This window comes from Colletotrichum fructicola, assembly GCF_000319635.2.
Source record: "Colletotrichum fructicola Nara gc5 chromosome Unknown KSG_Nara_v1_contig09, whole genome shotgun sequence".
Classification (NCBI taxonomy): Eukaryota; Fungi; Ascomycota; class Sordariomycetes; order Glomerellales; family Glomerellaceae; genus Colletotrichum; species Colletotrichum fructicola.
Genome location: NW_027094059.1, coordinates 3,526,200 through 3,543,673, shown reverse-complemented (window position 1 = coordinate 3,543,673; position 17,474 = coordinate 3,526,200). Strand labels below are relative to the sequence as shown.

General features: G+C 53.9%; 6 protein-coding genes across 6 annotated transcripts; 3 read left to right on the top strand and 3 right to left on the bottom strand.

The window, feature by feature from the left end:
* Positions 1-665: 665 nt before the first annotated feature.
* Positions 666-1,739, bottom strand: fsdC-0 (Trans-enoyl reductase fsdC; the record flags this gene model as incomplete). Its single annotated transcript, XM_032022284.1, has 1 exon — positions 666-1,739. One exon carries the CDS (start codon positions 1,737-1,739, stop codon positions 666-668), a length of 1,074 nt encoding a protein of 357 aa, XP_031880921.1.
* Positions 1,740-2,676: 937 nt separating this feature from the next.
* On the top strand, positions 2,677-4,617 carry CGGC5_v015331 (putative serine esterase; the record flags this gene model as incomplete). Its single annotated transcript, XM_032022283.1, has 5 exons — positions 2,677-2,953; positions 3,007-3,085; positions 3,139-3,485; positions 3,540-3,729; positions 3,777-4,617. 5 exons carry the CDS (start codon positions 2,677-2,679, stop codon positions 4,615-4,617), a joined length of 1,734 nt encoding a protein of 577 aa, XP_031880920.1.
* A 133-nt stretch (positions 4,618-4,750) lies between these two features.
* sed2-0 (Tripeptidyl-peptidase sed2) lies at positions 4,751-6,567 on the bottom strand (the record flags this gene model as incomplete). Its single annotated transcript, XM_032022282.1, has 2 exons — positions 4,751-5,922; positions 5,973-6,567. The coding sequence occupies 2 exons, from the start codon at positions 6,565-6,567 to the stop codon at positions 4,751-4,753; spliced, it is 1,767 nt and encodes a 588-aa protein (XP_031880796.1).
* A 1,085-nt stretch (positions 6,568-7,652) lies between these two features.
* SAP2-1 (Candidapepsin-2) lies at positions 7,653-8,903 on the top strand (the record flags this gene model as incomplete). The annotated part of the gene is made up of 1 exon (XM_032022281.1): positions 7,653-8,903. One exon carries the CDS (start codon positions 7,653-7,655, stop codon positions 8,901-8,903), a length of 1,251 nt encoding a protein of 416 aa, XP_031880919.1.
* A 173-nt stretch (positions 8,904-9,076) lies between these two features.
* CYP505A3-0 (Bifunctional cytochrome P450/NADPH--P450 reductase) lies at positions 9,077-10,546 on the bottom strand (the record flags this gene model as incomplete). The annotated part of the gene is made up of 1 exon (XM_032022280.1): positions 9,077-10,546. One exon carries the CDS (start codon positions 10,544-10,546, stop codon positions 9,077-9,079), a length of 1,470 nt encoding a protein of 489 aa, XP_031880924.1.
* A 3,812-nt stretch (positions 10,547-14,358) lies between these two features.
* On the top strand, positions 14,359-15,248 carry CGGC5_v015327 (uncharacterized protein; the record flags this gene model as incomplete). Its single annotated transcript, XM_066153240.1, has 3 exons — positions 14,359-14,496; positions 14,547-14,776; positions 14,975-15,248. 3 exons carry the CDS (start codon positions 14,359-14,361, stop codon positions 15,246-15,248), a joined length of 642 nt encoding a protein of 213 aa, XP_066007430.1.
* Positions 15,249-17,474: the final 2,226 nt, after the last annotated feature.

Here is a 17,474-nt window from a genome sequence, read left to right as displayed (position 1 = left end):
ACAAAAGACTGTTCGTCTATTCTTTGGGGGGGCTCTTCGGCTCTTCTGGGCGGTTCTGTTGGTGGCGTTGTGTGGGACAAACCAGACACAGCAGACATCAAATGGAGAACAGACAGACACGAACCATGCAGGCAGCAGATTGTCTGCAGCCGAGCGCGGCGTTCGTCTTGCCGACCCGGTGTGGGATGCTGTGGGGTGTTTGACTTTTCAGAGACGGTCATAGGCGGGAGATAAAGTCGCCGGCGACGTAACCGGCGCTCGACCGGAGCTTGGCCGGGAACTGCTGCTTATCGTCGGTCTGGAGCTGCCGAGGCGCACGGCACGATGATGCCCCGCCGCGGGAGGGCCCGATCCCGGAAGCCTTACTATTTACAAGATGCTTGGGTTAGCTGAGACATGTGTTGATAATCTTGCTGTTGCTGTTGTTGTCGATGTTAATGATTACTTGCATGAAGCTCTATGTTAGTTGCTGTTGTCCATGTTGTTGCTTATCACATGAATGACTATGGCTTGCATTAGATGGAGTCGGAATTGCCCGAGGGAAACGGTTCGCAATTATTGGATATCGTATCTCGATAGCTTCGATCGCGGGAACATGCCTGCTCCGACACTATCTAACTCCGTCAAAGATAAGCAGCAGGGTGCAATCTCACTCACTCACTCGCTCATGACAGCGGATGTCCCAACACCAACTTGCCAAACTTTCCCAGCACCGCCACCTTCTTCACCTCCTCCAGCGCTTTCTCGGCCTCGCCCTTGAACACATCCACCACCGGCAACTCAAACTTGCTGCCGTAGTTGTCCACAGTCCAGTGCACCGACTTCCACATCTTCGCCGCCGCCTCTGGCCTCGCAGGGATCTCGACCGTCGGCCCGCCCCCGAACGCCAGCTTCACCGGCGAATGCGCCGAGGCCAGCGGCATTTTGAGGCGCTTGTTCTTCCCGCCGACCACGGAGAGCACGCTCGCGTCCGCGCCGACGCACCGCAGCATTTTCTCCGCCGAGGTGTCTTCGCCGACCGACCCGGCGCAGTCGGCGGCGTACGCAATCGGCCCCGCCCCCGCCTCCGCCACCGCGGCCTCGATCGCCGAGACCACGTCCGGGGAAGCGTAGTCGAAGCACCGCGTCGCTCCGAGCTTCTCCAGCAGCGCGTGCCGTTTGGGTGATGCGGTGACGAAGATGGGGGATGCGCCGCTTGCGCGGGCGAGCTGCAGCATGCACAGCCCCACGCTCGTCGATGCGCCCCAGATCAGCAGCGGCCCGTTCGTGAACCCCGCGGCGGGCGTGTCTCCCGGGAGAGGGTAGTTGAAGATGCTGTACAGCCCGTCGGCAGCAGTCGCCACGACGGTCGTGAGAGCCGCTGCGTGGTCGAGGGGGAGGTTGGCCGGCACCTTGAAGAGGAGCTCTTCGGGACAGGCGAGGTACTCCTGGTGGGCGCCGTACTTCCACGGCTTGCCGACGCCGGTCGGCACATGTCCAGCCACGACGTCGCCGGCTTTGAAGGGCGAGCCCGGGTTTGCGCCGACGACGTGGCCGCTGAAGTCGTAGCCCATCACCGTGGAGCGGACGCCGAGGTGCGGCGCGTGCTTGACGTCGGCCGGGTTGACGCCTGAGAAGGATACCTTGACGACGACCTCGCCCGGGACGAGCTCGGGCACGGGCACATCGTGGATGATTTTGTAGTTGCAGTCTTGGTCGACGAACAGGGTGGGCGCTGTTGATTTTGATGGTAAAGACATGGTGATTGATGGGCTAAAATCCGACGTGAAGATGATTGCGAGGCAGTAAACCACAAAGATGCGCTGATGAAATGCTTCGAGATGCGATGCCTCAACAAGGTGTTACAGTATCAAGCACTCCATATTTACGTCTAGCGTCCACATCACCCGTTACCGAGCCCCTTTCCCGGACTATGGACTTTGTCGGGGAGGCGGTGGGACATCGGAGACACACAGCCAAGCCGGCCGTTGTGTCACAAAACGCAGGTATAAATCCGTAAAACCGGCGGCGACAGGACATTTGGCAAACGTGCGACTTCCTCGCGAACTTCGCGAGAGTAGTAATCGGCGAGCGGCACTCTCAAAGTGTCCGTCCGAGCACTTAGCACCACGCGCCACGCCGTTGGAGCCTCGGGACTCGGGACCCTCTTTACCATTACGGGACCTAGAGACCGACAAGGGATGGATGGAACTCCAGTCTCCAGTGTCTCTGTCGCACGAGCAACTTCCGATGCGGGGGAAACTCTAAGCTTTTTTGGCGTGGTATCCCGCGGGCTGCCCTGCCCCCGCGTCTTGGTGTGATGGCAGCGCCCATGTGTTCAGGAGCCTCAGATGACCCCGTCCCCGATGGTGATGGTGGGCTTCATGCGATGATCTCGTTTTATCCTGAGGCGGGAATTTCTAGATTAATTGACTTCTCGACAAACTGTGTAATGGCAACGGATTTACGGCTTTGCCGTGATGTGTTGCCGGTGAGGGGGCCGTGTCCACATTGTTTCCGTCAAGATCAAGTTGGTGGTGTAGCACATCTACATCCACGACGGGGAGGAGGTGGATCAGATGTCAAGATGGCTCGGCCCGTATAAGAAAGGAAGATGCCCCTTGGACTTATCGCAAACCTTAATCACAGCTAGGCCAGATAACGAATTTAATCATCTTCCACAAAAATATCCCGACGATGGCGCCGTACTATGTCAACTCTATCGAGGTCCTGCAGCGCCCCGCGACCGCGCCGCCGTGGGAGCACCCCAAAGAGCCAACCCGTGTGGAGCTTCCCGCCGGCCACAAGAAGACCCCGGACCGTCGCCCGCTGGATTGCGACATCATCCTCGAACGCGATCAGTTGTTGACGCTGCGGGATGGCGTGCGCATCCGGGCTGACATCTTTCGGCCGAAGACGGAGGGCAAGGTCCCGGCCGTGTTGATGTGGTCTCCGTATGGAAAGACTGGAACAGGTGGGTTTCTTTGGTGATTTCTAACGCACGAGATGGCTGACTTTTGGGCGTAGGGGCTCTCAACCTGGATAAGGTCCCTCTTACAGCTGGAGTTCCTCTGAGCAAGCTATCGGGCTACGAATCGTTTGAAGGGTCTGCCCCCTTCCTCTGCGCATCCTTGCTTCTGAACTGACACTTTGAGGCAGACTTGACCCTGCCGAATGGGTCTCTAAAGGCTATGCCGTCGTCAACGCCGACGCCCGCGGCGTCGGTGATTCTGAAGGCGACATCAGAATCTGGGGCACCGGCGAAGGCCAAGACGGTCACGACGCCATTGAAGAGATCGCCAAGCTTCCCTGGTGCACCGGGAAAGTCGCCCTGGCGGGGAACTCGTGGCTTGCGTTGTGCCAATGGTTCATCGCTGCCGAGCGGCCGCCTCATTTGGCTTGCATCGCGCCGTTCGAGGGCTGCAGCGACCATCTCCGGGAGACGCTGAGCCGGGGAGGCATTCCTGACAAGGGGTTTTCAGGGATGATCAATCACGTCCTTAATGGTAGGTAGCGCTTTTCTCGCGGCAGTTCATGTGGTTCTTACACGGGGTCTACAGGTCGGAACATGATGGAAGACAACATTGCGATGCTGGACAAGTTCCCCAACTGTAGGGAGTACTGGGACGACAAGAGGGCTCGCATGGACAAGATTGAAGTCCCAGCATACATCCTTGCCAGCTACTCGACCATGCTTCACACCGTTGGTAGTTTCCGAGGATTCGAAGAGATCCCCCATCAGAAGAAATGGTGAGTATTCAGAAGTGCTGCAAAAAGCCGATGCTAAAAATGACTAGGATCGCCGTTCATGCTACCCAGGAATGGTACGACCTCTACAGCAAATCTCGAGTCGACGACTTGCAACGCTTCTTTGACCGCTACCTCAAGGGCATCGAGAACGGCTGGGAAAAGACGCCGCCGGTACGGCTCGCGGTCTTGGGTTACAACAAGCCGCCCATCCTCGACCTCTCCTTCGACCACCTCCCGTGGCTGGCCCCCTACACCCCCACCACGAACGTGCAGAAGCTCTACTTGACGCAGAACAAGTCTCTCCAGCTGGCAAACGAGGCTACCTCCAGTACTCTCGAGTACAAAGACACCGAAAGGCTCGAGCTGGCATACACCTTCCAGCAACCAACCAAGCTGGCCGGCCCGACGAAGCTGGTGATCCACACCTCCTGCCCATCACAGGCGGACTTCGACATTTACGTGCAACTGAGAAAGAGGGACAGCAGTGGCAACGACTTGGTTCACGTCAACATGCCCCTGGAGGACCTCGGTGTCGCCGACGCAAAGGAGGTTCCCAACATCAACCCGCTCAAGTATCTCGGGCCGACGGGACAGCTGCGGGCGTCGAGGAGAAAGGTCGCGCCTGAGTTTGCGCAGAGTTACTGGCAGACCTTGGCGCAAGACACGGACGAGCCGGTGAAGGCGGGGGAGATTATCAAGTTGGATATTTGGGTCTGGCCGACGGCGATACAGTTTGATGCGGGGGAGCAGCTCGTGGTGAAGGTTTCTGGCAACGGTATGAGTCTTCCCGAGTTTGAGCCGCTCGCGGTGCAGCCTCAGAACGTCGCACAGCAGCTGGTGCATGTTGGCGGGCAGTATGAGAGTTATCTAGAGGTTGTCTGGATCTAGAGTCATCTGGCTTGGGGTTTCAACGAGGTTGAACAGGGCATGGAGGAGAAATATTGGGAACAGAGCACAGAATGTCACCAAAACGGCGGTATGAACGAGGAGGTTTGTTGAATCATTCGAGGTCTTTTAACTATTATGCGAGTGCCTCAATAAACTTGGCAAAGTCCAATGTCCCCAGACCCGTCGCTGGATCCCACCCCTCAGTCGCCAACCATCCGCTCTCAACCTGGTCGCCAATCGGACAGCTGCCACTCGATCCGCTCGTCACATCGACAAACGCAGAGCGAAGCTTGTTCGAGTAAAGAAGAGGGTTCAGGAACCCCAACGGCGCCTTGCCCTCCCTCATGCGCTTGTCATTCGCAAGCGCAACCATCGCCGCCACGACTGGGGTGCTCGCGCTGGTCCCCTTCTGCGTCCACCCAGGCTGCATCAAGAACCGCGAGCCCACGGCAGAAAGATCGGGGCTCCCGCGTCCACCGGCCGTGTACCACCCAGCGTGCGACCCGTTGATGCGGTCAATGTACGCCTTGGCGGCGGACTCCTGCCAGGCGGGCCGCTCAAAGTACTCGCTGAACCCGCCGGAGCTGTACCACGCCGGCTCGGCGGGCAGGTAGTTGCCCGTGGCGCCGACGCCAGTTACGTACGGGCAGTCGACGGGGAACGTGGGGATGAACTTTGTGATGTTCTTCCCGTCGTTGGACACGCAGTTGCCAGACCGCACACCGGCGGCGCCGCCGTCTCCCGTCGCAACAAGGACGGAAACCCCGCGGGCGGCGACTTGCATGAACAGGTCGCACACCTTGCGCGCATACGGCAGCGGGATGGCCTGCTCATCATCCGTGTACGAGATGGAAATCACATGGGGGATCGTCTCCCGCGCGAGCAGCGCCTCGAGGAATTCAACCCACGGCTCGTCCCCACTCTCCTGAGGCGTCTTTTCCTTCCCGTCGTCGCCGATCTCGGGGCCGCGGCCGCCGGTGGAGAAGTACGTTACGTTCATGGGCTGGATGAAGGGCATGCTGTACTGGATGTCGAGGAGGGCCTCGACGCCGCCGCCTTCGGTGGTGGTGTTGCCGCCGTTGATGGACTCGACGGTGAGGTTGTACGCGGGCGAGAAGCCGGTGGCGTTTCGGCGGGGGCTGTACGACGCGAGGAAGGCTTGCAGGGTGGGCACGTTGGGGTACTCTTCGAGGAAGCCCGCGATGCCGAAGTCCGTGGGGGACGGGCCGTTGGGAGGGGCGTAGTTGATGTTGTAGAGGTCTACGATGCATTGCGGCGTGGTGTAGTCCCAGCAGCTTTGAGGCACTGAGGAGTGGTTAGTCTTGAGCAACTGCGACTTGGATGGGAGGACATACAACTGCTGGCTCGCTTGGTCTTCTTCAGCTCCTGCACGGAATCCTGTCTCCTGGGCGGCTTGCTGATGAACTGGGTAACCGGGAAGACGAAATCGACATGTTCCGCCACACGGGCCGGGACGGTGTACTCCTTGGCACGGAGAACAGGCTTCTCGCCCTTGAACTGGTACTTGGAGAGTTTGCAGTCCAGCAGGCGATTCGCCTTGCCGACAGTGGTATTCAGACGCACCCACGCGCCGTCCAGCTTGAAGTCGTGGATCTCATACGTCTCCAGCCACGATGCGACAACCGGGTAGGCATCCAGACCAGGCTCGCGGAGGGTGTCTATGAGATCCCGAGAGACGTGCTGGCCATACTCGGGGTGCGACGGGTCGCTGGTGACATCGAGACGCTTCTTGAGCTCAGACAACCCGGGCTGCTTCAGGGCGATAGACAGCCGCACGGTCAAGAAGTCTTCTGCCGGGGCTACATGTCTCCATCCCCGAGGCAATTGAGAGACGGATTCATGAATGGCTCCGTCACGCTGTGTCGGATGACTGGAAGCAACACTGCTCAACAGCAGAGCGCTGACACTCGCAATCCACGATAGTCTCATTCTGCCGGTATCTCGTAGCAGACCGACTCGCGAACAGAAGATGAGAAGATGCTTGACAGGGAGGGACCGTCGCTCCCCGGCTTGAGAGACGACCGCCGTCTAATACCACGGCCAAGAGCGAAGACAAGCTTTCTCGGCAGGGTCAGCCGCCAACTGCTGCGACCCGCTGCTCGCCTTCGCAAAAGAAAACCACGTCCAATTTTTTGACATCATGATGAATGGCTCATGGGCCCGGGGTGCCCCTGTACCAGTCGCCTTATTCTCCGCCAAAAAGTTCGTATCCAAGAGATCGGACGACTGCCAAACCTGGCTTAAAAAGAGGGGACTTCCAGGGGTTGGCCGTCTTTTGCTTCTGGCCCCGAGTTTTCCAGATGAACTGATTCATTGCCTCGATTCGCTGAGGAAGCAAGCAGTACGAAGAGGCAAGATCTATATTGCTTCTCGAACTCCCCCAAAGCCCTTCGTGAGGAACAGATGATCAACAATATCGTGAATTATTGATTTTGTTCAAAATACTCGTTGTAACCTCTCACTGATTCGTATCTTTGTTGTTACTAAACAATGCTTACAGACCTGTTCCTTGGTCTTCATCAGAGCCGGCAAATCGGCGCGCATTGAGCTAATTTCGCTTTCAGCGGCCGCTAGAAGCACCGTTTATTCCACCACTGGCCTCACTGCAACCCCATATAAGCACTCTATGTGAAGGTTGACACAATCTTAATACGAAGAAGGTTCTTTTGCGTCCCGCGGGATGCAGGTTAGCATGGACTGTCGAGGTTTGGGCGGAGGTTACGAGAGGATCGCCGCTCCGCGATCCTGCAACGGGAAGTTCGTTACGGCCCTGGTCGTGGTCACGATGTGATCCATCCCTCGGTGCTTCCCGGTTCTCTCAAAATAGCTTTTGCCATGTCCCAATTTTCATATCCGCCTCCGCGACCTCGTAGGGCGTGGACAGGAATAGCGGCAGCCTCTCCCAAAGACTCGTTAAGAAGGGCGTCGTTCTCTCTCCCTCTCTCACCAGACGGTTTCTTCTTCACGCTTCCGTCCTCCATCTGTCACTCGTTCTGTAAGTCTCAACCGATAGGATGCGCACCCAGTCCCTCGCCATGGCGGCCCTGGCCGACACCGCCCTCGCCGCGATCCCGACCGTCAACATCCCGCTGCACTACTACTACGGCGGCGGCCACAAGATCGCGACCAACCTCGTCAACCCCAACTCCAACAAGTCCGTCGAGGTCGTCTTCGACCAGGGCTCCGAGAACTTCTGGGTCTTCGGCCCCGACGCCATCAACAACTGGGGGTGCACCGCCTTCTTCTGCCAGGGCAAATGCAACGTCACCGTAGACCCCTTCTACGACTACCTCAACAGCCCGACGGCGCAGAAGCCCGAGCCGTTCCCCTCGCAGTTCGCATACGGCGGCTACACCAAGATCGTGCAGGGCAAGGTGAGCGTCAACGACACGTTCCACTTCGCCGGCGACGCGGGTCTCTCTTCAGACGTTGCCGCTAGAGTCGCGATCGCGGAGTACATGCAGCAGCGCCTCCCGGCCAACCAGGACGGTACCTGCGGCTCGGCCGGGGCCTACGATCTCGGCATCTTCGGCGTGGCGCCGTTCTACCGCACCGCCGAGTGGAACACCACCGGGCCGCACGTTCGCCAGGACCTCCTCGAGAGGGGCGAGATCAGCGCGCCCGTTCAGAGCATCTGGTTCGACGAGGCCCCCGAGAAATGGGACGGCACCTTCACCGGCAACGCCGTCTTCGGCGCGATCGACCACTCCAAGTACACGGGCGAGCTCGTCAAGGTGCCCCCCGTGAAGAACGACGGCCTCGGCGCCTCCGTCGGCTACTTCGTCGCCCCCCCCACCGTCAAGGTGAAGAACGTCACCCTCGACAACAGCGAGCTGAGCACCCGGTCTTGCATGATTGACTCCGGCACCCAGATCAACGACCTGCCCATCAGCTCGTCCGCGATGGATGCCTTCTCCGCTGCGGCCGGTCTCGCCCGGGACCCCATCGGCCACACCGCCTGGAACGGCAGCTGTGACTCCATCCCCAAGGATCTGACCATCGACCTTGAGTTTGAGGGCGTCGGAGGCAAGAAGGTTACGATCAAGACTCCCCTGCGCAACTATGTCCGCAACAACGCCGATGCGGCGCCTGGGTTCTGCGCACTCAACATCGATACTGGCGGCTGCATGCTCGGTGCTCCTTTCGCGACGGCAGCCTTCTTTGCTGCCAACGATGCTGAGAATGAGATTGCTCTGGCGCAGGGCGGTGTGTCTAAGAGGGGAAGCAAGCCTGACGAGGCTTCGTTCACTCTTACCATTGCTTGAAAGGGCTGGTGATGCAGTCTGATAATGAATAATAAGTAATACCAACACAAACGTGGCAATCTTCCGTGAAACGTGTCTTAATTGCATCATCATAAGATCTCATTCTCCTCTGACTGGGCATGAAGGTTCATTAACTCGAGATATTGTTCTGGGTTCCTCCCTATATCAGGCCACTACAAGGAATACTTCTTCGTGCCTTTCCTTGGGGAAATTTTCACCCGAAAACCGATGGGCCGCTCGTTGAACCACCCGTAATGGTGCAGTTTGTAGTTCGGGTCAACCAACTCAAAGTCGAACTCCTTGATCAACTTCGCCATCACAACCATTTGCCACAGCCATGCGTAGTGCTTTCCGATGCACTCTCTCCTGCCATTGCCATAGTATTTCTTGACTCCCTCCGGGAGCTTGTCGTACTTCTCCCCAACCATTCTCTCTGGCTTGAATAGGACGCCGTCCTTGCCAAAGAAGGCTTCGTCTCGGCTTGCGCCAGCCAGAACGACAATCATTCCCTGGTCGTGGGGTATCTGGTACATGCCCTTCTCTCCAGCCAGAGTCACTGGGGCAGTGTCTCCCTTAGAATGAGGGAGTGGCTCGATGTTGAAGCCGGGTGCCGCGAAGGAAAGACGCAGCGACTCGCGAACAATGCCCTCAATGTACTTCAATTTGCTCACATTTTCGTAGGTGAGTTCGTAGTCCCCGACCACGGCGTCAAGTTCATTCCGAGCTGCAGCCATGACTGCGGGGTCGTTCGCGAGGTAGTACATGCCCCCAGCAATGGCGCAAGGGGCGGTGCTGCTCCCGATGGGCATGGACACGATCTCGTCCACGACCTCAGAATCCGTCTTCGAAACGTTACGCATCTTTCTGGGTACGTTGGTCTCGGGGTCGGTTGCAGTAGCGCTCAGCATGGCTGCAAGAAGATCTTTGCGATCTGTGGGGTTTTGTCGCCTGTAGTCGATCAAGTCTTGGGCGTAGGTCCTCATCTCGTCTGTGGCTATGTCGAGCTTGTTCTTGTTCATGAACTTTTGCCATGGAAGCTTTCTGTTTGGGCGTTGCACGGCTTCTCCGGTCCCCGTATCCATGGCCCCCAACATGTAGTGGCCGGTTTCGAGGCAGTTGAGCTTCTTTCCAAATAGCGACAGCGTTGTCGCCTCGAGATTGAGTCGATCCAGCTGAACCAGAGGCTCGATCTCGGCAACTGGAGCTTTGTCCCTCCACAAGTCGAAAAGCTCATTGGTCGTGTTGAGGAAGTCACCAAAGAGATGCTCGCATGATTCCGGCGTGAGCTTCGGCGCAATTATGTTGTGGTGGACCAGCCACTGAGGAGAATTCTGGTCAGCTGTGAAGAGTGCGATATTGACCGCTGTTCGAATCTCCTTGATGGGCGCGGTGACCTGCTTGCGAAAGCGCTGCTCGTTGCACACTTCTTCCACAAGTTTATGACCCGTGATAAAGACGATAGTCTTTGGGCCGACCTTGGCCTGGAAGATCTCACCATGCCCGTCTTGCTCGGCTAGTTTCTTGAAGTATGGCCATGGGTTGCTGGCATTGGCGGCGAACTGGAGAGTGTTGCCGCCAATCTTGGGTACCCAGTTGGGGAGGAGTGGTTTGGCTTGGGGAATGGGGGTGATCTTGTCCGACATGTTGATATCCTGTTCGGAAATTCAAAGCCAAAAGTGGCAGACACAAAACGACAGTGGAAGTGAAGAGCCGGGATCCTTCAGGTCTTGTGTTAAATAGATCAGGTTGTCCTTCCGAGGCAGCTTGACGGCCCCGAATGTCTTCTGAATTCCTCATCTATCCGTTCGCGCGTCAACTGTCTCGCAATGGCTGTTATTTGTCTCACTAGACCACAGAATAGCGCATGCGCGACGGCCCGTAATCGAATACAGAGCTGTTGTCATTGGATCCCTGACTGTCAATCGCAGCTCGTTTTCATGCTTCGAGCAGAGCCATGTCTCACAGTGTCAGACAAGAGCTGATTATTTTCTGCTGTCAAACATGTGCACAGCATATTCGAACAAGTTGGCAAAGTACAGCACGCTATCGAACTTCGTGGTCACTTCCCCGCTCCAGCTTTGAAATCCGATATTTGACATGGAAGAGTTGGGTGGTTGAGTTCACTGTTGCTGCTAGTTCGCTTGCTTTGGGCATTGAGTATGCCGGATTGAGGAAATCCTCAAGATGTTTTGTCTATGAATCTGGATCAAGGGAAGAACTTCAAGCAATGATCTGCACAGATCTACGAGACAGCTCTCCCTGGTGCGTCGTTGGGTGAGACATGTAATCGCAGCGGCGCTTGGCACAAGTTTACACAGTGGTGTTTTGGTGTTGTGTCTCTCCAACAGCACGGGAAAGCTACCCGTCCGTATTAGTGGCCGATCGGGGATCGACGTGGCCCTCTCCCCGCAACAGGCTTTCCGTGTGTGCTTGTCCTTGCAGCTGTAGTGAAAGCTTGCTAACTTTTCCAGGCCACAAGTTTCGAGGGAAATATGGGTTTGATAGATACCTAACATGAGTGACTGCGCGCAGCATTCGGCACAAAAAAGGAGACTGAACTGAGATGAGACTCATCCGAGTCATGCCAATACTCTGTCGCAGGTTTGGGCACATCGTGCAAGCAAGCACACACACACACCAGCAGCCAATCGATCTAGAATAATAGGAGAGCCCTCGAAAATGTCAAAAAAGTGAAGATGCGGCCAGTGTGGATTGAACACACGACCTTCAGATTAAGTGATTGAAGTTTTCAATGGGTCGTAGAGACCCATACTTCAGTCTGACGCTCTCCCAACTGAGCTATGTCCGCCGCTCATCTTCGGACCCAATCAGACCGCAAGACACAGATGTACCCCACCCCACGCAATAGTAGTTGATTGAGATTCACGAGCGGCCATTTGAGCATGCTGACGAGGCCTGAACTGATCGCATTCGTTCATTCATCATTGGTTCAAGTGAAATTCAAATCTCATGCCCTTGACATTTGGTGAGAGCTAGGTTCTTCTTCGGTAGGTACAGGAGTGTTGGCTCAAGATTGAAGGCTCACTGCCACCATTTCGGACGAGAAAGGACAAGTCTGCCTCCGGCTCTGACTCTGACACCCGATATCATAAGGTCCACTGAAGATTCCGTCTATAAATAATCGCCAATGCGTATAGATGAACGATAAGCTTTGTATCAATCTCTATGTTATCGTACACTTTCCTCACTCTAAGGCCTCGGACGCGAATGATGCAAACATCTTGACAATTCAGCAAAAGCTGGGAGATCATTCTTTCTTGATTCGTCTCTTCGCAATTATTTTCCAAGCCCATGAGGAAAGTGGGATAAGAAACGAATGCTCCCATTTAAAAAGATTCTCGGGAATCAATACCGCTCTTAGTACGGACAGCTCCATAGGAATTAATCTCTGCCTATTCCCACCGTTAGTCGAAGGAAATTCCTCTAGGTGGGTTACCCCGAGCGTTTATAGTATGACTTACGCATAAGAAACTGCCCCCATGACAAGATCAACAATCCGGATAATCCACGCCGAAAGCGTTGGTGCACTCAGAGTCGTTAAGTGTTGAATCAAATTTGTTGTCGTCGCAACCGCATCCCCAAAAGGCGTGCTTGCAGCCGGCGGTGCATCTCTCTCCATTGGCGTAGTAGCAGTTGATCCAGCCGCCCGGGCAAGTACGGGCCGTGACAGTGGCTACGGCACCGAGAGCGATGGCAACAAGTGTAAGACGGACCATGATTATACGAATGAGTGGAAATGACTGAATAAGTAAAACAGAGTGTATCAGGTTTCGAATGATGGTGGGTGTTAGAGCGACAAACATCGTGCCAAAGAGAACAAGACGTCTGCATGGGCAAGCAAGGTGTTTAAGTAGACACCGAGAATCCGCGGACTCTTGAATGATTGAATACCAGTCCCATGGCACTGCCCCTCTCTTTGTCTATGCTTAATTCATACAAAGTAGGATGTTCATCTCAGATGACTCGTCTGAAATCCAGCTCTCAAGTTGCCGATGATGTTCACAAGGCTACCCGGAGTTACGATCCAATGGGAACTATTATCATCTAGGCAGAACCGTTCAGTGCTCCGCACGGTAAAGTCTAAGACGCCGATCCTATTGTTCTTAAAACTTAATTAGAGGTCCGGATGATTCTCTTCTTTCCCAACGGAGGCAAAAAAGGAAATTTCGCTGACTCATACTATTTCTGGCTGCTTAACTTGAGGAGACTGCAATTTGAGCTAGACGGCCAGAAAGGAGCATTAATTGTAGCCGACGAGTCCAAGTACTAGTAATTGACATATCGTCACTCTAGGGGTGCTCGCTGTCTCCGTCAAGGCAATCTTTCTTTCGTGGCATGTCACATTTTCACGTGCTGAATCATTTCATCACTACATGTAGCACCGACTGCAGTACAACTGCTCGGGTTGAGTCAAGCCGCAGAAGCTTCGGTGGGCGATTCGATTGAAGGAGTCGTAGATTCTGCGTCGCCTCGGTGATAAAGTGAGCTTTATCTGGGCGCTGCCTGCTCTGTCTATCTGTGTATACGGCCACCCATTAATCTGGAAGCGCAGACGAGGGCGCAGCGGTTGGACTTATGTTTCGGTCAATGAGAGCCGCTGGACGCTCTGCTGCTGCCTCTATGCGTCATAAGGTCGGACCGACACCTTCGATTGTTCTAATTTCTGTGTCGTAAGTTCTCCGTGTTGCATCTCTCAGGGAACATAAGCCTCATGCGCGAGGAGAGGCAGTGTGGCGTTTGTGAACATGCCTTTATGGAGTAACCAAGGGTACGTGTACCGGTAAAAATTCGTCTTGTGGGATCTATTTTGGCTCAGAAACGTTGAACTGTAGATGAAAAAGCACCCTTTGGCAGGCTTTCATTCTTCTGACCTCTTAAGGAATGCAGCGGCATTTCCGACATCAACAGGTGGCTGTTTTGGGAAGTTGCAATTTGGTGAGCAAGACATGGCTGGCACTTAAAATTACTGCCGGTCAGGTTTCTGGGAAAGCCCTTATTGCAGCATAATCCTTAATCCTGCATTTTCGGTCTTTTGATGCTCAGACCGCGCCAATGTGGCTTCTGTGGCAGATCTTCTTCTGTATCTCATGTCTGTCTGTCTGTCTGTCTATTTCGGTATCGGATGAGAAGGACAAGGCCGCCGGGTGGGAATAATTGCACAATGCGAGCCAGAACAAAAGACATGGCAGACTTGAGACCAGCTGAGGTTCGGATTGCGTTCTCGCAAACCCGACAGTCTGGGTAGCATTCCCGGTAGCCGAAGGTAGTTTCTCAGCTCTGGCGAATGTCATCCCACAGGGTTGATGATTATGCCGACTCAAGCAATGCTTATATTCATTCTGGCCCCCTACGCGTTACTCTCGGACTCGCGAAGTCTTGCGTCCTAACCACAATCACTCTCAATTTTTCATCGCCGTCAGACACTAAAGTCATGATGAAGCCCTTCTGGCTTGCAGTAGTCATCGCTGACTTTATCCGAAGCTCTTCGGCTATCCTTCAATACTCTTACAACATTTTACCCAGTTCGACCACTTCGTCCACACTGCTCAGCGCTTTAGAAACATCTTCATCTGTACTCTCACCCTCATCAACTGCGTCATCTGCAGCTCAAGTATCGCTTAGTTTGAGCTCAAGCCTGATACTGACAACGACAACTTTCGACCCGTCAAGCATTCTTACCTCTTTCCCAACTGGTACTACGCTCTCTACGTCAAGTTCGACCATCATCTCATCCTCATCTACGACGATCAGCACGTCAAGCAGTTCGAGTTCGTCATCAGCCATTATCGCTGTGTCTTCCTCAAATTCAATCTCAGTGCTGTCGACAAGTTCCACTTCATCAAACAGCGTCAGTTCGTCTTCGACTAGTTTTGGGCTGTCTACCACAAGTACATCCATCTCTCCATCTAGCAGCTCCTCCGTCGGATCCACCACCAATACCTCACAAGCATCCATAATTGCAGGAGGATCCTCAAGCGGAACGTCAACTACCTCATTCAATACCTTTTCTATCCCTGGCGCCAGTTCTATTGTGAACAGTAGCATCACAGCTTCTTTCAGCACAAATGGATTGTCAAGCTCCAGCGTGCTTCTCAGCTCGACGCTTACTGTATTGAGTACTTCTTCAAGCTCGAGTGCTTCTTCGAGTTTGAGTACTTCTTCAAGCTCTGGTACTGTCTCGCCTACAACCGCATCTTCATTAGCATCGATAAGCTCTACAACAACGCCCTCTTCAAACACAACATTAGTTTCAATCTCTGCCGGAGAGTCGCATACTACGCCTTTGGAGGTACGAACAACATTCCAGAGTCTTATATCAGATAGTTTCTCTTCGACTTCCAGCACTCTCGCTATCTCCTCATCGGCAACGACGGTCGAACCTCCTAGCTCTTCATCATCATCAGCTACAACGATATCTCCCGAAGTGTTGTTTGTGCTCACCATTTTTACGGCACCTCAAGCAACACCATCTTTTCCATAACCTAAATACTACCAGAGAGGTTGATGATCGTGGACTGCAACAAAACTTTAACCATGAATAACTACAATAATTGCATTAGGAGATGCTGTCGGCATATGAGTCGTTGTTCCATGAAAGCTGAGGCCAAATTAGCTCACATATGTGCCGTTCGTCCTGGCTGTCTTCTGGTTAGACTGAGTTCAATTTCAAGTTGTCATAAAACCCGTTCATTCTCGCTCGCTACATGATCTTCATCGCATCAAGTTCCGCAAAACACATCACATCGAATCGAAGCCTGAGAGTGTTCGTTTCATCGCTCCAACAAGGTGCCTCCTCTCGTTTTGCATAAAGACTCAAGTCTTCCTTGACCGAATCAACGAAATCTGCTAGCCGTTTCATCCAGACTATGTGAACCCATTCGTCAAATGCCTCAGCCCAAAATTCCGCCATTATCTCAACATCATCTCTCTCGCCATCTGTGAGATATCTGAGGACCCTGAATGCTGGTTTCGGAACCTCGACGTGCTCGAGTCTATCTATTATCCCATTGGCTTCAGGCAGGACAATCGATATGGATTGCAGTTGCGGCAAGTATTTCATAGCCATCGGTAGCCAAAGTCCTCGGTCGGTGACTGGCAGAGCAAGTGCCAGATGCTTTGTGGCGGAAGGCCATTCAACTCGACCGCATGCCTGACAGAAGTTGTAGAAGTTGTCGCTGTCAAGGTAGAGCATGTCTTGTTCTGGGTTGTAAAGCCGAGCTCGGGGCAATTTTAGAAGTGCGACTTGGCGGGCCTCGGTGTTGGTCGCCAACAGTGGCGAATAAGGATTGTGAACTTTCAGTGTTGGAACGATGTCCAATTTGAGATCCGATGGTGGAATGCAAATATTTGAGAAGATGTCGAGGCAGCACTCCCAAATTCTCTTTCTAATATGGAGGGGGAGGCGCGTAAAGTGTCTGAATTTAGGTAGCGAAGGGTATTGGAAAGCATCTTGTGGGTGGATAATGCAGCCTAGGTTCAGGAACAACATGATGTAGGTTTCCCATGAATTTTTGGAAAGGAAGATAATGGCTAGAACTCCGTCAAGCGTAATGCTCACGAGTATCTGCTCCGGAATGAGAACAATATACGTTTAATGAATGGGTCTTCGTAGCCAAGTTGAAACAAATATAAGGACATCGCATATCCATTTGAGAGGCCGCCAGCGACACAGAAGAAGCTTGCTGGTTGTTGACCCAGTCCTGCCTAGACATCTCGACGCTAAGTATTCTGCCTTGCCAATGCCGCTGTAGCCGGTGGAGCCTGTCATCTGCACAACCTCACTGCGCCTCACACCGCCGCATCAAATGGACTCGCGAAGGAGCGAGCTCTTGGCGTCTTCAGAGAAGATAAAGCGTGATGACAAGAAAGCTTCTCGAAAACATCAGGAGCTCTCTTTATAGAGAGACACCCGAGAATGCGCACTTCCTTAAGCAAATCTTGAACCGGGGAAACAAACACCATCCATGCATTTGTTTCTTCGGCCGTGGACAGACCTCTTGCTGCTGAAGGGGTTTGCGTCATTATCAAACATCATTTGGGCCAGGCTGACCAATTAAGTAGATTGGTGCTGGTCAATGACTGTATTTATCATTGGTCGGAGTGTTGTCGGTGCTAAGTACGGGCAGCTTTGTTATGTCCACAGAAGCAATCAAGTAAGCATTTTGGCATGGTAGACAAAGTTCGCGACTGAGAACAACACAACATGACTTCAAACGGTCAATTATGTACTGATACTTATCTTGTCCGATAACACAGAAGTGCAAACGGTGTGAGGGAAGGCGAGTCATACTCCCAGCTTGGATCGGAAGAGCCCCGTTATGCCACGGACTGGACCAAACGGATTCTCGCAACACCACTCGCACTATAAATACAAGCTGGGGTAAAAGAGTCATGTATGTTTTTTGTTGAAGATCGGCGTCGCCTGGTTCTCGTGGCGGAAGGTATGGAATGAGAAGGGGGATTCGATTTTAACTTTAGTAATTTGTGGAACTTGGTTCCATGAAAATGAAGCGGTGTATTGGAAGCCGCGTAATTGTTAATTTGAAACCC